The sequence below is a fragment of the Sturnira hondurensis genome, unplaced genomic scaffold (assembly GCF_014824575.4).
Source record: "Sturnira hondurensis isolate 20B ecotype Veracruz unplaced genomic scaffold, ASM1482457v3 Scaffold0000396, whole genome shotgun sequence".
Classification (NCBI taxonomy): domain Eukaryota; kingdom Metazoa; phylum Chordata; class Mammalia; order Chiroptera; family Phyllostomidae; genus Sturnira; species Sturnira hondurensis.
In genome coordinates this window covers 6,673,327-6,693,581 of record NW_028073027.1, presented here as the reverse complement: position 1 = coordinate 6,693,581, position 20,255 = coordinate 6,673,327, and the positions used below count along the sequence as shown (strand labels likewise).

The following is a 20,255-nucleotide window of genomic DNA, read 5'->3' as shown; positions in this document are numbered from 1 at the left end:
CCCTGGTTTTAATTGCCAGTTAAAATAAACCTCACCCTGGCCAGCATAGCTTAGTTGGTTGGAGTATCGTCCCATAAACTGAAAGGTCACGGGTTCAATTCCCTGTCACAGCACACACCTAGGTTATAGGTTCCATCCCCTTCGGGGCATGTATGGGAGACAACCAACCGATCTCTCTCTCTCTCCCTCCCTCCCTCCTTCTTCTCTCTTTCTCCGCCCCCTCTCTAAAAATCAATAAGCATGACCCTGGGTGAGGACTAAAAGAAAGAAAGAAACCTCAACCTTACTTGTTAAATAGAGTTTGGAATGTTACCAGGGTGAGGAGAAGGGCTGGGACTGGAGAAGTAATGGCTTCCTGGCAACTTTGAACCTCTACTGGCTGGGAAGGTGGACTTGTTTCCGAAGGCAGAGGAAATGCATGTGTGCATACGAGTGCATACATGTGCATATGTTGGGGGAACGCACTGTGGGAACAGAGCATGGTTCCCGGGGATCATAGTGTTTGTCCACTCGGAGCCCCTGAGCCTTGTGTCTGCATCACCATCACCTACAGCGCTCCTTTTCTGGCTCCATGTGTCCCTCCATGCTGGATGTTGACCGGGGCCATGCCAGAGGGATCCCCCAGTGGATTCCATCCCCTGGGTGGTCCCAGTCTCAGCAGGTGCCCTCTACAAGTACGGTGAAAGAGCATAACTTTCTGATTAAGGGAGAAGGGGTTTGCTTTATTATGTGTGTGCGGGGCAAGGAGAGCAAGAGTGCAGACTGGCCGTAAATAAATGCCTGCTGGAGATGGATTGGCCATCAGTCTAACTCTCCTCTGGCCTTTGCTTTAGATTCTAGAAGCAACATTGCTGTATATCAAGTATTGAGCTAGGTCTCCTGAGCCCCCGGCCTCTCTCTTGGAATCAGCAAGACCCTCTGTGTATCTGCATGAGTACCTACAGGCTAAGGAAAGAGGCAGAGAAGGGAAGGTTTTGATGAGTGGTCTTTTCCAGACTAGTTAAGGCATCTTCTGAAAGCACCTCACTTTCTTCTGTTGAGCTGCTGACCTTCAGTGAGAATTGGACTCACCGAGTGGGAACATCCAGTTCCCTTCAGCGAAGCATGCCTTGACCAACAATCAGGGGCAGCAGAGCTTGGGGCCTCAGCCAGGGCTCTCCAGGCTGGCTGCCACCTGCAGGCCCTTGCTCTGTTGTGTCTCCTTCCACGTATTGGCAGGTGTCCTTGCTCATACACAAGTACCCAACGTGACTTGAGGAATTGCCCGCCAGCATGACCTGAACGACCCCCTCCCCCAGCAACACGTGCACAAACACTCAGAACTAGATGGAGACCCTTGGTCTAAAAGGCAAACCTTCAGGTGGCCCTCCCTGCCCCTGAGCGACCATATGGGGCACAGGTTCTATGCTAGACCCAGGACCACACAGCAGAAAGAAGGAAGGAAAACTCATTATCCATCACCTGCCATGCACCACCGGGGGTCTGGGTTATCTCATTTAATTCACTGGTAGTGCCTCTTTTCTGAGAGGTATCACGTTCCCTGCTATTCCAGGGAGAAAAGCAAAGCAAAAGGAAGAGAAATCACTACTCCAGGGACCGTCCAGCAGCTCCTCCCCTAAGGTCATCCTCACGGCCAGCTTCTGAGGTGTGATGGTTGGTTCTGGAGGAGCTGGCACCAGGAGACGGTTGGGCCGACTCAGAGTCCTCCCTCTTCCTCTACTCTCCCTGGTACCTAAGGTGTGACCTTGGACCACAGCATCGCATCCATCACCTGGGGGCTTGTCAGAAATGTGGAATCCTGTCCCGCACAACTGTTGGGTGCACAGTGAGGTTGGAGACGCACTGCCATTCACCGCACAGCGGTTAGGTAAGCGAGGCCGAGAGGGGAAGTGGAGGAAGAGCAGGGTTAGCTGTGGAAACCTTCCTGGAGGCGGAGTTGAGCAGAGCCACACTGAGCGTCGAGTCCGTGCAGAGGGCCCCTGACGGTGCAGCCTCTGGTTCCTGCCCGTGAGGAAGAGCAGATGACGTGGACATGGCAGGATTACTTGCACGGTCCCCACACATCCAGAGACACGGCTGCCTGGACAGGTGGTTAGCTGGGAGCTCGCTCAGTGAGACGTTTGTACAGTAGCTGGGATGCCCTTCTGAGGAAGAGGACAGGTATGAAGCGCGAAGGGCGTAGCTTGGTAAAAGTTTCCCAAGGTCCCGCGGGGAGTCTGGCTCTGAACAACGTGTGGGGGATGAGTCAGCCAGTCACATTCTGTGGCAGCAACCCTGTGCATTTGTGTCTGGACAGAACGAGCCACAAGGTCTGGGGGGGCCACTCTTGGTCTGTGTGTGTGTGGGCAGGCGTCTGTAGCTCCTGGCCAAGCAGCCAGGTGACTCCTAGGAGGTGGAGGCCCCGATAGGGGTGGGGAGTGTAGAGGATGCTGGTCGGCCAGGGGCGTGGGTGCGGGTTTACACACAGTGCTGGTTTCCCCGCTCTGCTGGGAGGATTTGTTCCTTTTCTCCTTTGCCTCCTTTCCAAGATGTGTCCACAGCCAAGATTTTTTCTTGCTTTTCCTCAGGCTGAGGCTCAGTTGGAAACCTGTGGCCTCCCCAGCAAGATAACCCTTGGGCTGCGTGCGCATGGGGCAGCAGGGAGCAGCTCGGAAGCCCAGGCCCATGGAGGCCCCAGGATTTGTGGGAGGAGGGCCTCCCTTGTGGGTGTGGGTGGGTGAAGATAGAGCCTCATCACTGGGTGTTGTCCCGGGCACAGCCCTTCTTCTCAGGCAGCAGTCCAGCGGCTGCGCTGCCACAGGAGGAAGGCTGAGAGGGGGCGGCCAGGGGCCCCCGAGGAGGAGAGGCCCCCCCTGGGCAGCCAACAGTTCCAGGAGGGTGGCGCCCGCACAACCGCTGTTGTTTCGGAGGGTTCTAATTCTTTTCCTCAGGTAGTGCCTCGGACCAGCGTCTAATGTTAATGCCAACTTTGACCCGTTTTTTTAAAAAATTCCATTCTTCGCATTCACTCAAATCCCATTCGGTCATTCTGGGTGAGCCCAGGCCCCACAGAGAGGGAGAAGTCACAGGCGCTGTGTGCAGTGGGCGGGGGTTTCTCCGCTACAATGCTCTGTTCGCTCCAGGCAGCCGCAGGCTTGCCTGTGTGGACACCTGAATAGAGTGCTGGTGAGGAGAGGGGCAAGAGGAGCTCTGATGGTTTTCTGCCTTTTACGGTGGGGCTGCTGAGGCACAGCAGAAATCCTGAACTATCTGGGAGGCATGGAGAATAGATTTAAGCAGAACAGATCCAAGGAGGGACCCGGGGATGTGTTTCCTGATTGAAGGGGACAACCAGCATGACAGGGGAGGAGGAAGAGGAAGGGCTCTGGGGCACCTCACCAGAAGTGAGGGGAGGGTGGCCGCCATCTGGAAGGAGCGAGGGAGAGAGACAGGTTTGCTCCAAGTCATCTGGAAAGAAGGTGGCATCTGAATGGGCCACATGGGCCAGCATCTCACCGCTGTCCCCTTTCCCATCTTCCCAGCCCGGTCCTGTGTTTGGAGAAAGGACCCCTGAGCTATAGCATGTCTGAGCTGGGAAGGCTTCCTTGTTGCACAGGTCGGAGAAGGAGGCCCTGATGGGTGAGTGGCCTGGCCAGTGTCTCTGCGTAAGTCAGGGATAATGATTAACGTAGCTGTTGCCCTGTGTGCCGTTTTTAGAGCACTCAAGGTGGAAACCCCAGCTTGGAGCTCCTTACCCTCCTTCATCCCCCACATCCATCAGTCCTCAGGCCCAGTCCCCTGCTGGCCGAGTGTCTCCTGGGGACTGCACTTCCCCCCATCCTCAGCACCATGCTGCTCCCCTGGTCTCTGCAGCAGCCTCCCGCCTGCCTTGTTCTCCCAGCCCCGCTTCCTCCAAGCCACGCTACCCTAGCCAGTGACCTTTCTCCCACAGGAGCTGCCTTGCTGTAACCCCTTGGTCACTCTCAGTCTCAAGGCCAGCCTCCCCATCCTTCCTCACAGGACCCTTCCCGGTCTGCCCCTCCCACTGCCCATCTCGTCTCCAGCAGTGCTGGGTTCTCTCATTGCTGCTCCGCTCTTCACCTGCCTAAATAACTCTTCATGTCTGGACTTAGGTACCACTTTGTCCAGGAAGCCTTTCTGGAAGCCCCCAAGCCCGGGTGAGGAGCCTCTTTTGGGGTCTCAAAGCTCCCTGCTGTTGTTGCACCATCCCGTCCCATCTCACCTGGAATCCTGATTGCTTGTTGTGTGGTCCGAATGCGCCCCATCCGCTTCCTGACACTGAGCTCCGCGAGGGCAGGAATCACAGTTGTCTTTCTTGTTTAGTGTTGTCTCCCAGGGCCTAGATAGAATGGTATCTAGCATGGTAGGTTTTCACTAAGTGTTTCTTGAATTAGTAATTGTGCCGGGCTCTCCCCTGCACTTGGAATAGAAAGTCTTACATAAGCCTTGTAAGAGCCATAATAAAACACCTCGTTCTTTCGGTTTTACAGATGAGCACAATTCAGAGTTAAGTCACTAGCTGTAGTCCCCACCTCTAGAAGGGGCAGCCTGGAGGGAACCCAGGCCTGACTCCTCGGCCCCTTTCTTACCCACTGTGCTTGTCCGTTGGAATTGCAAAGACTGTCCCCTGCAGGTCTGCAATCTCTGCTGAGACCCCCTGCGTACCCAAAGTCCAAGGAGGGACCTCAGTCCCAGGACTGAGGCCCAGAGGAGCAGCTGAGATTCCAGGCCACCATGGAGGAGTTGCTTATTCTCTGCACCAGACTCTGCCAAAGCCCTGGTAGTGTTGTGCCTTGGTCCAGCCCAGCACAACTGTGGTCCAAGCTAGCCTGTCAGGAGGACAGGTTGCTTGTGGATTTTTCCCCCTATTTAACAAAAGAGAAAAAGGCAAAGACAGCACGATGGCTTGGCTAGCTGTGAGGCTTCAGGGCGTGCAGTACAGCCACCTGTTGGGGAAGCCAGGCAGCCAGGGCAAGCTGGATGTTCGAGTGGGCTGCAGGCCAGGCATACCTTGCTCGGTGTGTTCCATTTGTATACATGTCCTCTAATGCAGCTGCCCCTGTGCGTTGGCCCCGGGCAGCCCTGGAGTAAGGAGAGGCTTAAGAAGTCAAGAAGGGTTTCTCTGCTTCTTGGGGCAGCATGGAGTTGCAGGAGGCCTACGTGCAGCACAGGAAACGCAGGGGAGGGAGGCCACTGCCTTGGAGCCTGCAGTCGGGGAGGCTACAGACACAGCTGTCCAGGGGCCCCTTTCCTGTGTTGTTCTTAGTGCTCACAGTGGCTGTGTCATCACCACAGCCCAAGGGTGAGACCCTCAGAGGCCTGGGAGCATGAATCAGCCCCTGGCAGAACAGTCACTATGAGCCTGAGGGTCATAGGGGTCTCGAGGCATCCATCCTGGGCTCTGCCAGGTTGTCCCCACACACAGACTGTGGCTCACGAAAATGCTCGTTACAAGTGGTGGGGTTTTATGGATATCTGGAAATGGGTTCTTAAAATAAAAGCAAGTAACTAGGAAAAAAAATCCACATTGTACTCACACTAGTACTAATTTGAAGAGACATTAATTATTGGAGTTTGGTGATCACCCTAGGCATAGAACAATAGGCTTTCAGAATGAGTAAGGATTCTAGGGCCCATTAATCCATTTAGTAGGTGGAGAAACTGGCCCTGGGCAGGGAAGTGACTTGTCCTAGATTGCCTTGATGGTGTGTGCAGAGCCAGGTGACCTGGGTTCAGGGCCCCTGCCCGCTGTAGACAAAGTGGGGAGTATGTGTGTGTTCGCCACTGAGAATCCACACTGCTTCTCACTGAACGCAACGTGTGTCCACAGCTTCCGTCACCTCCTCTGACTGTGTTGGGTGTTTTACCTGCATCATCTCATAACACCCTCGCGACCACCCTGTGTCCACACAGGGAGCCTGAAGCGCAGACAGTGCTAGTGCCTTTTCTGGGGCAGTAAGCAGAAGACCAGGATCTGAACCCTCCCTGTCTGCCCCCAGAATCTGCATCCTTAACCTCATCACACAGCAGTATGTTCTTCGTGGTAGTGGGAAACTAATAGCCTACTTCTGCCTCCCAACCCGGCCTTTCCCTGCACTTCCGACTGATTGCTGATCCCTGGGGGTGGAAGGCCGCAGAGCTGGGCCCTCCCTCCTGGCATGTCAAACATGCTGCTTCACAGAAGCATTTCCCCAGGGCCCCCGTCCCTGCCACCCCACACAGAAGGACTGTGACAAAATGAGAAAGTGCAGGAAGCATTAACATAAAATTCATATAAAATTTGCAAGTGGTGATACTACCTATTTTATGGCCATTTTCAGGAAAAAAATGATACCATTGCGACTCCTATGGTTTTACATCTTTACAAAAATAATAGAAATACTTTTTTTTTGGATTACGTTCTTTGGGCAAGCAGCATCAGCATTACCTGAGAGCTCGTCAGAAATGCAGTCTTTGAATGAGAATCTGCATTTTAACAAGATCCCAGGTGACCCCTTGCACCTGGGTCTGAGAAGTGCAGCTGCCCGAGAGGCAGCGCCTGAGAGGCAGGGCCTGTGTCTGACCCATTGCCGTCAGTGCCTGACACGTGGGAGATCCTCAGCGTTTGTGTCACTTGGCAATTGCTCTGTTTTACCTTTGACTGAGACCCATGCCACAAACACGCAGGGCAGTGAGCAGGGCGGACGACAGTCAGGGCAGCTCAGATGGAGCACGAGGGCTCGTGATGCTTTTTCTGGGCTTGTGAAGTGACACTCACTGCTGCAGCTCGGATGCCTTTGTGCCCAGTCAGCCACACCCAGATAGGCTCCCCAAGGTGCCTCTCCGGGTTGGAACACCCCCTTCTGTGACAGCAAAGGGCACAGGGCTGGATGGGTTGAGTTTTATTCCTGACACAAGGTTAAATTCCACACGTTCCCCTCCCCAGTACCCTTACCGCACACGCCTGTGTTCTGCTCGCTGTCCTGGAAAGCACCCAGCGTGTGTCCTGGGCACTTCCCTCCGGTGTGCCCCAGTACCCAGGGCTCTTGGGGGCACTGAGCCAATTCTGAAGGTGACTCCCTCTGGCTTTGTCTTCAGTCCGATGAAGGTCCCTCTCTCAGCCTCATTTCAGGGGAAGGGCAGGACTGTGGAGCAGAGCTGAGGCCTGGCCACCTAGGCCCAGGCCAGGCCAGTGGCGTGTGGGTCCCCACTGGCCCAGCCTGCTACCTCAAGGCCCTGTGGCCTCTTGGTTGGGCCCCAGGGCTGCCCCCAGGTTTGAGCTGCTCCCTAGCAGTGCTGTACAAGCCCCTGTACTTGGAAGCCAGGGGGTCTTCCAGGGCTGGCACTAGGAAGGACATGGTCCAGAGGGCTTCGGCCACTGCTGGATCAGGTCACCCTCTGGGCCCCTTCATCACCAACCTCTGTCACACTGGCATCTCACCACAGATGTGCATTTCTGGGCTGGGATGCACTTTTCTGCTGTGCCTTCTCTGTCCTCACCTTGAGCGAGACTGGGTCCCCTCCATTGAAGACCCGGTGGCTCCACCTCACAGGGCCCAGGACGCATTCTTCCCTGACTGCCTTTCTCGACTATTGCCCCACCACCTTCGTTCAGCACTCCCCACCTCTAAATTTTTGCCATCTGATTGACAGTCTTTTATTCCTTCCTTCCTTCCTTGATTCATTCTTCCATTCGAAACTTAGCAGTTCTCAAGGGCCCGCTGTGAATCAGATGTCCGCGCTGGGCCCCAAAGACACAGAGGTGAATAAGACAAATTCCAGTCATCAGTCCTAGGGTTTCGTGACTCCACTCGCGTCCTCCAGACTAGGGCAAGCCCCTTTACTCCTCTTTTATTGGTTCCTTATTACATTCCCCGGGGCCCTTCTGTACTATTTTTCTTTCTCAACCTTATTTGTACCCCAGTCCCTCTCCCTGCATAGACGGCTTTGCCTCTGCCTCCCCTAGGTTTAGAGTTCACCAAAACCAAGCTTTTCCAATATTTCTCACTCCCACCTGGAACCTTCTGTCCGTCCTCTTGTCTCATACGAGTCCCGGGACTTCCCCCCTGTGGCACACTCTTCTGCCGGGCTCCGGGCCCATGTGGAACGTCTCACTGCCACACTTCCCTCACCTTGGACACTTCCCTCACCTTGGACGTGGAGACGATAACCGTATTCTGCCGTGTATAATGCGCACCCACATTTTTGGCACAAACTTTCAGGGGGAAAATCTTTTGGTTTTTTTTAATGTTTTAATTCAATTATTTATTTACTTATATTTAGAAACAAAACATTGTTTTCCAGGCTATTATTTTGCATACAGGTATCATGACTGCTTTCTAGAGTTATACTTTTAATGCATACGTGTAAATAAAAAGATTTAAAAACACTTATGTAGATATGGGCTAGTATTCTCCACATATAATGTGAACCCTTGTTTTTCCCTAAAAAATGTAGGCAAAAAGTACACATTATACATGGCAAAATATGGTAGTACTTCATTTGTTTGTAACAAACCTCTAATGAATTAACACATTGAGGGCCTGATGTGTACTGAGTAAGTACTCACTACATATTAGCATTATCATGATTCTGATTCCTGAAATTCCCCCCTGCTGTGCACCCTACCATTCTTCCCTCTTTACCCTGCCCTCCTCTGGCACACACAGCCCTCCCCCTTGGCACACAGATGTGTGTAGCAATCCCTCTGCCCGCTCTCTGCTGCAAGGCACCACTGCCTTCCTTGTCTCTGTTTCCTCCTGTGCATGTGGTCCCTACGGCTAGGGGCCCAGTCTTGTAGTCTGCACCACTCACTCTCTCAGAGGCGCCAGTCACCTCCTGCAGCATCTCCAAGTTCTCACCCTCTGCAGCTTTCAGCACTGTGCCACTCTCCTGTGTGGTCTGCTGTGGGGGCAAGGGGCAGGGCAGGAGCCAGGGGATGATCGAGACTAGCAAGAGGTGGCCCCAGGGATCCCCAAGGGTCTGAGAGTGGGCTGAAGGGCAGGGCATTGTGGGCAGAGTGGCTTCATCTCAGTCCCCTGTCCCTGGAACAGAGTGCCTTCTGATAGCAAGGTTTCATAGTGGGGAACTGAGTGGCTAGCTCAAGTGGGATTTAGAGAACCCTGAGCCCAAGGCGAGGCCCTTATTATGGGCATTGGAATTATAGAGGATCCCCTACGGATGAAGCAGAGAGGAAGGGGGGTTGGGCAGAGGTGACAAACAAGCATTCAAGGGGCCAGCCAGACTGATGATGAAGCTCTCAGGGGGACAGTCTGGAAGTATGTATGGGGAGAGGCAGCATACGCCCTGGGGGCTGGGGGAGAGGTGACAGGATGGTCTCCCCTTGGTGAAAGGAGGGGCTGAGGTACTCAGTATTGTCTAGGTTGTCATTCATTCCAGGTAAGTGTTCAGCCGAGAGGCAGAGGATGGGTGGTTGGTGCCAATAAAAGGGCTTGGTGGGCAACAGCTAGGGAAAGAAGGCCTGGAGACCCCCTGGATTGGATGGGGATAAGGGGGTGGGGAAACCACTGGGGTGACTTCAGGCACCTGGGTCCCAGAACTGTAGGACCAGAGCTTGGAGCGGGGCACAGGGGCTTGCAGGTGCAGCTGGAGGTGCATGTGGCTCCTTGGGGCTCCCACAGCAGGCATAAGGCCCACAGCTTGAATCTGTACTGGCCACTCAGGGTGTCAGTGTGGGGACAGGTGGCTGGGCTACTCCAAGGTCCTCCATCTTTCCTGGCTCCTCTTCTAACCCCCCCTAAATGTCGGAGCTCTCCAGAATTCCCCTGTACCTGCTCCAACCTGTATCCAGCCACCTGCTGGGCTTTCTCAGTTGCTGCTGTTCTTTTCCCTGGCACCTGTTCAAGACTGACTAGGTCATCTCTTTCTTCTGCCCAGCCTTGCCGTGGCCATTAGTGGCCCCCATCCCTGTAGTAAGCCCCTCTGAGCTCCATCGTCCAGTCGAACCCTCCAGTGCCTCTTCCTCTATCACTTCTGTCCTTTGTTCTTTCCCAGTTTCTCCCCAAGAGGCCCTTCAGGGCTCACACCAGGCCTGGCACAGAGTGCTCCGGAGCCGGTTGTGGAGGTGGGCGATGGGGAGCTCCGCTGCCCCACCCAGCTGTGCCCACCACTCTGGGGTAGCAGGTGTGGGAGGAAGCTCGCATGGCCGAGGTGTCCAGGCACGCTGGGCTGGAGGAACAGCAGGCTGGGTGACGCACCTGCTCCCTGCGTGTGTGAGAAGGGGACTGACACCTTAGAGAAGGGCGCCACACCCGTCCTGAGGGCACAGGATGCAGCCTCTGCGTTCTGGCTGTGCCAGGCCGTGGGAAGGGCTGATTGACAGCCTTTCCAGGGGGCAGTGGAGAAAGGGGAGACTGGGGGCATTCGACGGGCCAGCAGGTTGGCAGGGCTACCCTGTGGCAGGTCAGAGGCCTTGCCCACAGGGGTGGTCCACCCTCTGTGATTCCAGTGCTGTCCCAGGGTTTACAGTCTCTCAGAGATGGATTGGTTGTAGCTGGTGTGGCTTTGGGAACCAGACAAGCTATGTGGGTCACCTTTACTCTTCTAGACTCCCTGAAGCAGGAAACCCTGTCCAAACAGAAACCTCCGTAAGCGGGCTGATTGAGAGTTGGTCTGGGAGGAACCACCACACCGGGAGAGGATCCTGGGCGGGGGACGGACTTTTGACCTTCTGTGGCTGGGCATCCATGGTGACAGGGCCACTCCTCACAGCATGGCGCTGGGCAGGCCCTGTGCATGCTTTTGCTCCTGGAGTTTGTTACCGTTGCTGTGGGAACCTGGAGGGGCCACAGGGACCTCCAGCTGGACCTGCAGGCCCACTGTGCCCCCGCCAACAGGGGGTGTCTCGTTTCCATCCCCATGTCACTGCTAGGCACTCCAAGGCCCTGAGCGGCCCAGTGGCTCACAGACTGGTCCTCATCCCAGGCCTCCGGGTTCCAGATGCAGCCCTCATCATCTCTGCGCGCCCCTGTTGGTGTGTCAGGTCTCTCACCTCGCTGGCGCACCCGTTTCCTGAGGGCGTGTTCCACTTGCCATTCCCACATTTCCGAATCCCTCTGCTCTTCCCTTCAGCCTGTGTGTCCGGCCACTGACAGTGCAGCCCGTCACGGCTGTCCGCCTCAGCCCACTGTGGGCAGCAGGGCCCAGGGAATTTGCCCAGAGCGGTCCTCAACCTCACAGGTGCCCTCTGAGTTCCAACAGCAGAAAAGCCGGTGAAGATGAGCTGTAACATTTCCCTCCATCTCCGTTGTTGGAGAGTGTCACAGGATGGATTGTGCCCTCCCCCTGCCAGCCATATGTGGAAGTCCTAACCCCTATTGCCTCAGAATGTGACCTTACTGGGAAGTAGGGTTGTAGCAGTTGTCACTAGTTAAGACGAGACTAGGCTGGGCCCCTAATCACTGGTGTCTATAAATGGGGGCATCGGGACACTGATGCCCAAACAGGGAGAACGCCCTGTGGAGACAAAGGCAGAAATGGGGCTTTTCTTCCACAGGGAACGCCACGGGTCACCGAGACAGCACCAGGAGCGTGGGAGAGGTGTGCAGTGACTGTCCCTCACAGCCCACGGAAGCAGCCAGCCCTGCTGGCACCGTGACCTCAGACTTTCAGTCCCCAGAACTTCGAGGGAATAAACTGATGCTGTTTAAGGTGCCCGGTTTGTGGTACCTTACCATGGAGCCCTAGAAAACTAATGTGGAGGGCTCAGTCTTGTAAGAAAAATGAGTAGTCCACTGTACAGGCCATAACAGAGTTGGCTCTCTAGAAAGCTTGGCTCACGCGGAGGCCACCCCAGTGCACTGTCAGGACCTGTCTCCCGAGCCAAAGGCTCCCTCCCGTGTGGCATAGTTTAAAAAAACACAGACTTTGGGGATGTATGCTCAGCTCTGAACTCCTTTCTTCTTCCCCGCTTCCCAAGACCTTCCTCAGGTCATCTCACTTCCTTGAACCCCCACTATCTCAGGCTGGGGTGGGCTGTGCAGAGGTGCCAGGAGTTTACAAAGCAGGTGCCCTCACAGCCTTTATGCTGGGATGGGGAAGGGGCAGGCAGAAGGTCCTGATGCTGGTTTCTTCTGGAGCGGAGGGGTGGGGAGGAGGCCCTTGAGGCGACCCCTGCGGTGTGCCTCCCCGTGGGGTCTCTATTGGATGTTGGAACCTGGCAGTCTTCTCATGTCCTGCCAGGCAGCCTTGTTCCTGCACCAGGGACTGCCTCCTGTCTGTCTCTTGCCCTCTCAGCCTGTGAAGCAGAAGGCCCTGCCTCAGGCCCCCATTTGCCCTCCCCTCCCTGTTCTGGACCTGTCATTGTTTGGACACTCAGTTGCTGACCTGGAAACAGGGCTGGTGTTTGAACGCCTAGCACAGATTTCTCATGAGGTTCTGCAGACAAGGAGCATGCACACCTGCCACCTGTTTTACTTCTCTCCTGTTACCCGCAGCAAGGCCCCTGCTGGTCATCTGAGTGTCCAGCTCCCCTTCCAGCGGCAGGTGTGCTAAGTTTGGAGAAGGTAATCCCTGCCAGGTCAGAAAGCACCATCTCAGTGCCTCCTGAGAGTCTATCACTGTCGGCGTGGCGCTGGGACCTGCCACGGGGCCTGCTTTGGGGCGGGAGGGAGCAGTTGCCTCCTCTAAGCAGAGGCATTTGTGGGAAAGCGCACATCACAGACCTGTGATCACGGGGTTGCCCTCTCCACGTTGGGGCTGTGGCAGGGCAGTCTCTGAGCCCCGGCTTCCTCTTTTGTAAGATGGGAACACGGACTATGACTCTGTAAGTGTCTTTAGGCCAGTAGGCTGTGGCTCTATGAGGGGCCCCTCGTGGTCCTGCCTCTAATGCCCTGTGTGACTTTGGGAATGTTTCCTACCCTCTCTGTCCAGCAGAGCTGGAGACCTAAGTCTGTGTCAGGCCTTGCAAACAAGAGATCCTATAAGGGTTCGTTTTGGGGGTTTTGTTTTTTATCCTCACCTGAGGACATTTTTTATCGCTTCTAGAGAGAGAAGAACAGCAGTGTGAGAGAGAAGCATTGGTCAGTTGCCTCCCATACGTGTCTGGACCAGGGATTGAACCCGCGTCCTAGATATGTGCCCTGATGGGAATAGAACCTACACCCTTTCAGTTACAGGATGACGCTCTAACCAACTGAGCCACACCAGCCAGGGCAATAAGGGTCAGTTTTGACTCCTGCGGCAGCCCCGCAACTCCAGGCAGCCCACACCCTCTCCACTCTGGCACCACAGGGCAGTGGTTCCCCAAAGAACCAAAGAGGCAGCAGAACTTCAGCCTCAACCCCCACTGGGACCATGACTCAGTCATTGCTCTGAAACCAGCCCCATATCACCCAGAACTGTCCCCAGGTCACCTCACGGGCCTGGGGTGGATGGGACGCTGGCCTGCCGCCGAGCATTGCTCTTCACTGCTAGCCTTTCCTCTTGAAGGACTGGAAAACGGGGTCCCTTCCAAGTCAAACAAGAGCTGCCTGGGGCCGGTACGCTGCACGGGCAGAAGGGAAGCGTGTCTCCTGACTCCGCCTTCGCTAATTAGAGGGCGTGCAGGCCGTGTGCTTCCTCCGGAGGAGGCCCAGCCTTGCTTGCTCATTAGTGACTTAGCACTGAACTCGAGTGGACACTCCAGAGCCGAGCCCACAGCGAGGAGACGTGCTGCATTGTGAGGTTGTCTTCCTAACTCTCCAGCCTAAAATAGCCTTTTTTGCCAGAGAGCCTACAGCTCGAATTCAGCCTGAGTCAGCACAGGCTTCTAGAATTTTGTTGGGTAAACTTGTGCAGTTGCCCAGCCTCGGTGTGTGTCCCCATCCTTACTTCTTCCCCCTTAGAAGTGAGCAGAAAACTCTGAGCCTTGGGAGCTGAGGAAAGCCAGCCCGGGAGAGAAGAAGCACAGAGAGACAGGGAGGGCGGAGGGTCTCTGGTCTGGGGTGGTGGGAGGAGACAGGGTTATTCACGGCAATGAATGTGATTTTCGGAGAAAGTGAGCTTTACATTCTCTGGCCAGGATCTCTGGTTGGGAGACTCGTTCGAGTGACCTTGGCAATGGCCATCATGTGAAGACCTGAGGAAGTGACTTTGCTTTCCACAATTATTTCAAATACCCCTTTCAATGGGTTTTCTTCATGAAAACTAGTTTGCTGGTTTTCTTCTGAAAACTAATTAGTCTGTTTTATGATTACTAATTAGGACATACTTGATGTGAAACATTTAGAAAACTCACCACTCCTAACTGGAAGAACGGGCTTGGGGGGCTTTCACCCGTATTTTCCCAGGAAGCCCCCTTGGCTTCTGGATAGACTTAGTGTTTACGAGGGACCAGCGCCTGCAGGGGACTTGTTTCTCAGTTGAAGATATTTCTAAAGGGGAAGAAACCGTATCCCCTCCAGTGTCAGTCTCCAGGTGGCCATGGAGGATGGGACAAACCCCTGCACAGGACCAAATCTGGGCAGTCAGGCAGGGTGACACCACTGGGGTGTGAGTGTGGGCAGTTAATCAGAGAAGCTTCTGGAAGCTTCAGGACTCAGAACCAGATATGGCATTCACACAGAGGCCTCCTGCAGCCTCAGCGTGTGCCAGGCCAGGGCCCCATGAATATACAGGGTCTGGCTCAAACAACCCCCCTTTTTTATGACAAACTATTTTATTAGAAAATCATAAGCATGTAATTCTGTAATGTAACAATATCACACTCAAGTGAACCACATGACATTTTAGGTGAAATGTTCAAATTAAAACTATAGATTACTACACCCATATTATTACCCTACCAACCACACTCAGGCAGGCGTCACTCCGGCCGGACCCTGTGCGTGGCAGCCCCAGGCCCCCTGAGGAAGGCGAAGGCCTGGGCACTCTCCGACCTGCTTCACGTGGCTCTGGAGTCTGACCCATGAATTGAAGTGCCAGCAGCAGTGTCATGATCTGATGGCCTTGTCCCCAGTGCCCCTGGCCTTGGGATTTGCCAGCAAAACTCAGAAAAAAAAGATCGAAATCTAAATGCTCCTTGGAACATTAGCCCGTGGAATGTGAGACAAAGATGAAAGAGACCTCACGATCAGAAGGCCTGGATTCGAGTTGGGGCCTCCCCCCTGGCACACTGAGGACCTCTGTCTCCTCCCCATTCGAATGCATCATGGGAGAAGGAGCCGAGGGAAAGAAGGAGGGCTCTGCCACTCTCACCGTTCTGGGGAGGTGAGAAATTAATGGACCCCCGTGTTAGGCAGTTTCACAAGGGACCAGAGCCCCTGAAGGGAGCTCTAAGCCCTCCGCCTCCCTGTGTCATTCTCTCTGCCTCAGGCTGTCGAATTTCCTCCACAGGAACCCGCTGGTATGGAGGACAGAGAACCCCACCTTTCCTCTAAGAAGGTGCTCTGTCTTTCTGGGGTCATTTTGGGGTGGTCAGCGTGCTTTGAGCAAGGGCACCCTGGAAATAATCTTGTACTTAGAGAATCATCGGTTTATTTTTCAGGCTTTGTTTCTGCTTCAGCATTTCTAATTTCCTGTCCTTCCTTTGCTCTGCCTTACAAATCATAGTGTGCTGATGTCCTAGACCTGGCTTTTTCTGGCCATTTGGTACAAAATGCCTCTTGGTCCCGACTGAGTGGTGGGGCCAGGCATCGTGTTCCCAAAGAGGCAGCTGGGTTATGGTTTCTGCCTGGAAGGATGTTCTGTCCTCTCTCAGTCTGGCGCCCCTCTCCTGGGCCTGTTGAGTTCAGTGTCAGGTCACACTTGCGTAGGCAGGGCAGATCTGGGGAGCCTCCCTGCCTGAGGCTGAAGCCGCCTCTCTGCTCCCCAGCTTGCTCTACAGTAGAAACCCGTCTGAACGCCCTCTCTAGCACTGGGGGATTGCAGGTCTTCTCTCTGCTGTTGCAACTGTGCATCCTCACGTTTTCCTGCCCCTGATTCCAGACAGCATTGAAGGTTGCGTAGCCTGAGCAGCACTGACCTTTCGTCATTCCCCATCAAGTCACTTTTTTTGTCCCATTCAGGCACCGTGTGGGATTGTGGACAAAGTAGAGGCAGGCGATGGTGGTCCTGGGAGACCACACAGACGCCAGAGGGGCTGACTTTACCCCACACCTCCTACCACCTGGTTCTCTGGGAAGGAAGGAGAAACCTGGGGGAGGTACAGAAGCATGGTGGGCTCAGTGGCTGGTGAGGTGTCTGGGGGCTCCCCAGGCGCTGCTCTTGCCTCTCCACTGCTGTCTTCGCAGCTCTGTCCTCCCCTCCTGGTGACTGCGGCCCCTTGGTAGTGGTACACCCCTCTCCCAGCTGGAGGGTTCCAGCTCAAACAATGCACCTGTGTTGTGGTGGCCCAGGTCTGTTTGGCAGAACTTTAGCCGCTTTGCACCTGGGAGCTGATATTAACCATGTGGAAGAAACAGGGAAAGGTGAGCAAAGAGCTGCCAAAGCGCGTTGCGACCCCTCTGCGATCCCATCGGTGCAGGCCTTTGCTGCCAGAAACACTCCAGCATCTCAGCTGGCTTGGGAAGCTTATTTTTGCCAAGGTTTTTATCACTAAGCAGGCGCCAGAGCGCTTTTGGACTCATAGTCCAGTCATGGCCAAGCTCAAACAATGAGCCTGTGTGTCCCATGTGTGGGAATGTTCAAAGGGAATGCTCTCCCCTTGCCAGGGTCACCCTGCGGCACCCTGTGTGATAGGCGAGACCCCAAGGAAGGTCTCTCCATCCCCAAACTCAGAAACGTGGTAGAGCAGGAGAAGGGTCTATCATAGCCCATCTGGGCCACGTCTCTGGTTCTCCTTTCACAGGTCCACACACTTCACCACACACATCCTGTCTTGTGACTGGTCAGGGGAACCATGGCTGCGGGAGGCCAGGGGCTGGCACTCCCAGGCTGGCGGCAGAGCTGCTTTTGCCAGGGTGCCCTCCTCACCCTAAGATTCTCTAGGGGAGGCCAAAGCAGGTGAACATGGGTGAGATACAGTCTGACACAGAACACTGCCCTGCCCCAATCCTGACCTCGCCCGTGACAAAGGGCCCTCTGTCCTTGCTCCAAGTCTCTGACCCCTCTGCAGAGACTGCGTCTCTGCGAACGTGGGGCCTGGGCCTCTGCCCCTCCCGCTGCTCCCCCTGTGCAGCACACGGGGACCTGACGTTACAGAGGTTGGAGAACAGAGGAGCCAGTTCTCTGACGCGTCACCCCAGGGAGGTTCTGACTGCCTTCTCTCCTCCGGGTGAAAGTGTTTGGGGAGAGGACCTGGAAGGCTCCCCTGGGGCTAACGTTCCGTGAACTGGGCATCTAGACTGGACTTCTATCCACCTGGAGAGAAACTGAAATGGCAGTGACAGTCCCTGTAGAATGGCTGCTGGTTTTCACCTGACCCATGGGGATGAGTCCTGAGCTGTTTCAAGCCTCCAATCACTGCCCATGATAGAAATGCTAGGCTTGGGGTCTTTTTCATTTAAGATTTTATTTATTTATTTTTAGAGAGAGGGGAAGGGAAAGAGAGAGAGGGGGAGAGAAACATCCATGTATGGTTGCCTCCTGTACATGCTCCACTGGGGACCTGGCCTGCAACCCAGGCATGTGCCCTGACTGGGAATCAAACCAGCAACGTTTTGGTTTGCAGGCCAGGACTCAATCTACTGAGCTACACCAGCCAAGGCTAGGCTTGGGTTCTTAAAGAATGAGGCTTGTTCTAAGGCAGAAAATTTTGTTTCAGGCTGCGTGTAGCTTCCTATGTCTTTACCAGATCACCATTCAGAATTGTTTCCTCTCCCTTCTCTCTCTCCTTTTCAAGATCACAGACAAAGACAAGAGGGTAGAGGGTTCCACTGAATTGTTACACTGGGCTGGAGCCAGTCTGGGTTTAGTTCCTGCTTTTGCTGCCTACTGGTCACATGTGTTTGGGCAGGTTACTGAGCTTCCCTGTGTGTCAGAGTCCTCAGCTGTGAAGTGACGGTCATCTCACAGAGTACCCATCTCATAGGGGTATCGTGACCTAGTACAGGGCTGGTGCATCCCAAGTCTGTGCACATGTTAGTGATGACGATGAGGTCATCCTGTGGTAGGTAGCAGAGGGTCATGGGAAGAACATGAGGCTTGGAGACCTAGGTCCAGATCCCAGCTCTGCCACTTACCTGTGATAATGGTACCAGATTATGAACCTCAGCATGTCTCCATTTTCATAGCTGTAAAACTGGTCTAAAATTGTATCTCCCTCCAGGGCGCTTGTGAGACCCAGGGGAATAGGGCTGGCAAAGTATTTCACCCCACAAACCGGGCTAAGTCTGCTCTCTTTCCCCTTCCCAGGCACACATTCTGGCAGTTCCGCCATGAGAACCCCAAGACCCGGGTTGGGGACCCACCCCCTGAGGGGCTACCTGGCTTCAACAGCGGGGTGATGCTGCTGAACCTGGAGGCCATGCGCCAGTCCCCCCTGTACAGCCACTTGCTAGAACCAGCACAGGTGCAGCAGTTGGCCGACAAGTACCACTTCCGAGGCCACCTTGGGGACCAGGACTTCTTTACCATGATCGGCATGGAGCACCCTGAGCTCTTCCACGTGCTGGACTGTACCTGGAACCGGCAGCTTTGCACCTGGTGGAGGGACCACGGCTACAGTGATGTCTTCGAGGCCTACTTCCGGTGCGAGGGTCACATCAGGATCTACCATGGGAACTGCAACACCCCTATCCCAGAGGACTAGACACATTCTCGCCTGCAGGCCCCTGGGCCTCTAGATCTGGGTGAAGGCAAGGAAGGGGTGCCTCTGAGGCCCCCGGGTGGTGCCTGAACCCTTGAGAGACACTGCAGGGACCCTTTGTGATCAGATGCTGCAGCTCTCCCACCCTGTGGGTCACTGCCCTGAGGCCACCCAGTGATGACTGGCCTGCACATTGCTGGTGCTTGGGGACTTTTCCCTCCAGGGGGACAGGCATCATGAGAGGCAAGCACAGAGACATCTCCTGGTGGGCTAGAAAGTAGGTGTTCAGAGAGAAGAAAGGAAAGAAAACCATGCCCTTTGACCTTAGCCCCCAAAGAATGGAAATCCTTTTAACAACCGGCCTTTCTTGGACCAAATATAAATTTATTTTAAACTGATAGGCTTCTATTTAGAGAGAAAGAACAAACAGAACTTCTGCAGCTCCCAGTGAGCCAGGGTTTTAACAGCCAGCCCAGATGTTAAACATCCCAGCAAAGGCCACCCTTCCACATGTGCACCCAGGAAGCTGTGCTTACTCCCCGGATGCTCAAGTTGCCTGCTGCAGGTGGAAAGATCGCTGCCTATTTGGGGAGGACCTTCAGTGCTGCTGGGGCCCTCATCACAAAACTGGCCTCATTACTGTCGTCTTCACAGGTCTTACCTCCCAGCTACAGCACACAACCTCACTATCCCTTATTCATCCAAGCAGCTCCAGGCAACCAGACTGTGCTCGGAAATCAAATTTGTCATCAAAGAACAGAGGTTGGCCACCCCCAAGGTCAGACAATGGAATTGCCCTGAACGGGAAGACTCCTTCTGAGGAGGAGCCCAGCTGTGCGCGAGTGTGACTGTGTGACTCTGACGGGCCATCACTCTCAGTCTTAAGCATTCCAGTCTCTGTCTTAAAAAATCATGCTCCCGACTTTCTCATTGCACCATGTCAGGCCTGCACCTTCAAACAAATGAGGACATTTTTTTAAAGTTCTTTTCATGAGTTCTCCTGTGAGTGAAAACTACAAACAGGAAGCCCTTAGGGTTCCATTTTGTAGAGTCCAGCTGAAGTCCTTGGGGAAGAAATGTTGGATTTTCCATCTCACTTTCTTTCAGTTTCATTTACTTTTTTCTTTTCATCGTGAGTGAGAATAGCTAATAAAGAATTGTGGAGAACACAGTGATTTCTGTCGTTTGTGCTGTGACCCCACTTTTCTGTTACACAGTGTTTCCGAATTGCAAGTGTACTCAGTGTCACTCAGCCTCCCTGCCTGCACGATGCCACTGAGTGAGCTCTCCAGGGGAAAGCATGTCTGGGAGGCACGGGCAGGGCGGCAGTGTTCCGAGGGGTTCACATTGAGAATCTCTTTACTCTAGGTATCGGCAGGCCCCGCTGCTCCTAGGAGCAAACACACCCCACCCTTTCCCTTCTCCTTACCCCAAACTGCCCGGTTGCTTTCCTTCCCCAGCTCTCTGCTCTGATGGAATTGGCCTGTTTTCTTAGGTGCTTGATTTCCTATTTATAACTGCCAGTCACTGAATTTCTGCAGTGTGCCAAGCATTGCATTGAGAGATTTATGCACACTATCCATAATACTAA

General features: G+C 54.4%; 1 protein-coding gene across 1 annotated transcript in view; it reads left to right on the top strand.

The window, feature by feature from the left end:
* XXYLT1 (xyloside xylosyltransferase 1) overlaps positions 1 to 19,832 on the top strand; it is a 162,359-nt gene extending 142,527 nt beyond the window's left edge. The window contains exon 4 of the mRNA XM_037040231.1: positions 18,271 to 19,832. Within this exon, the coding sequence (XP_036896126.1) occupies positions 18,271 to 18,667 (397 nt within the window). The 3' untranslated portion in view covers positions 18,668 to 19,832. The remainder of the gene's footprint in view (positions 1 to 18,270) is intronic.
* Positions 19,833 to 20,255: the final 423 nt, after the last annotated feature.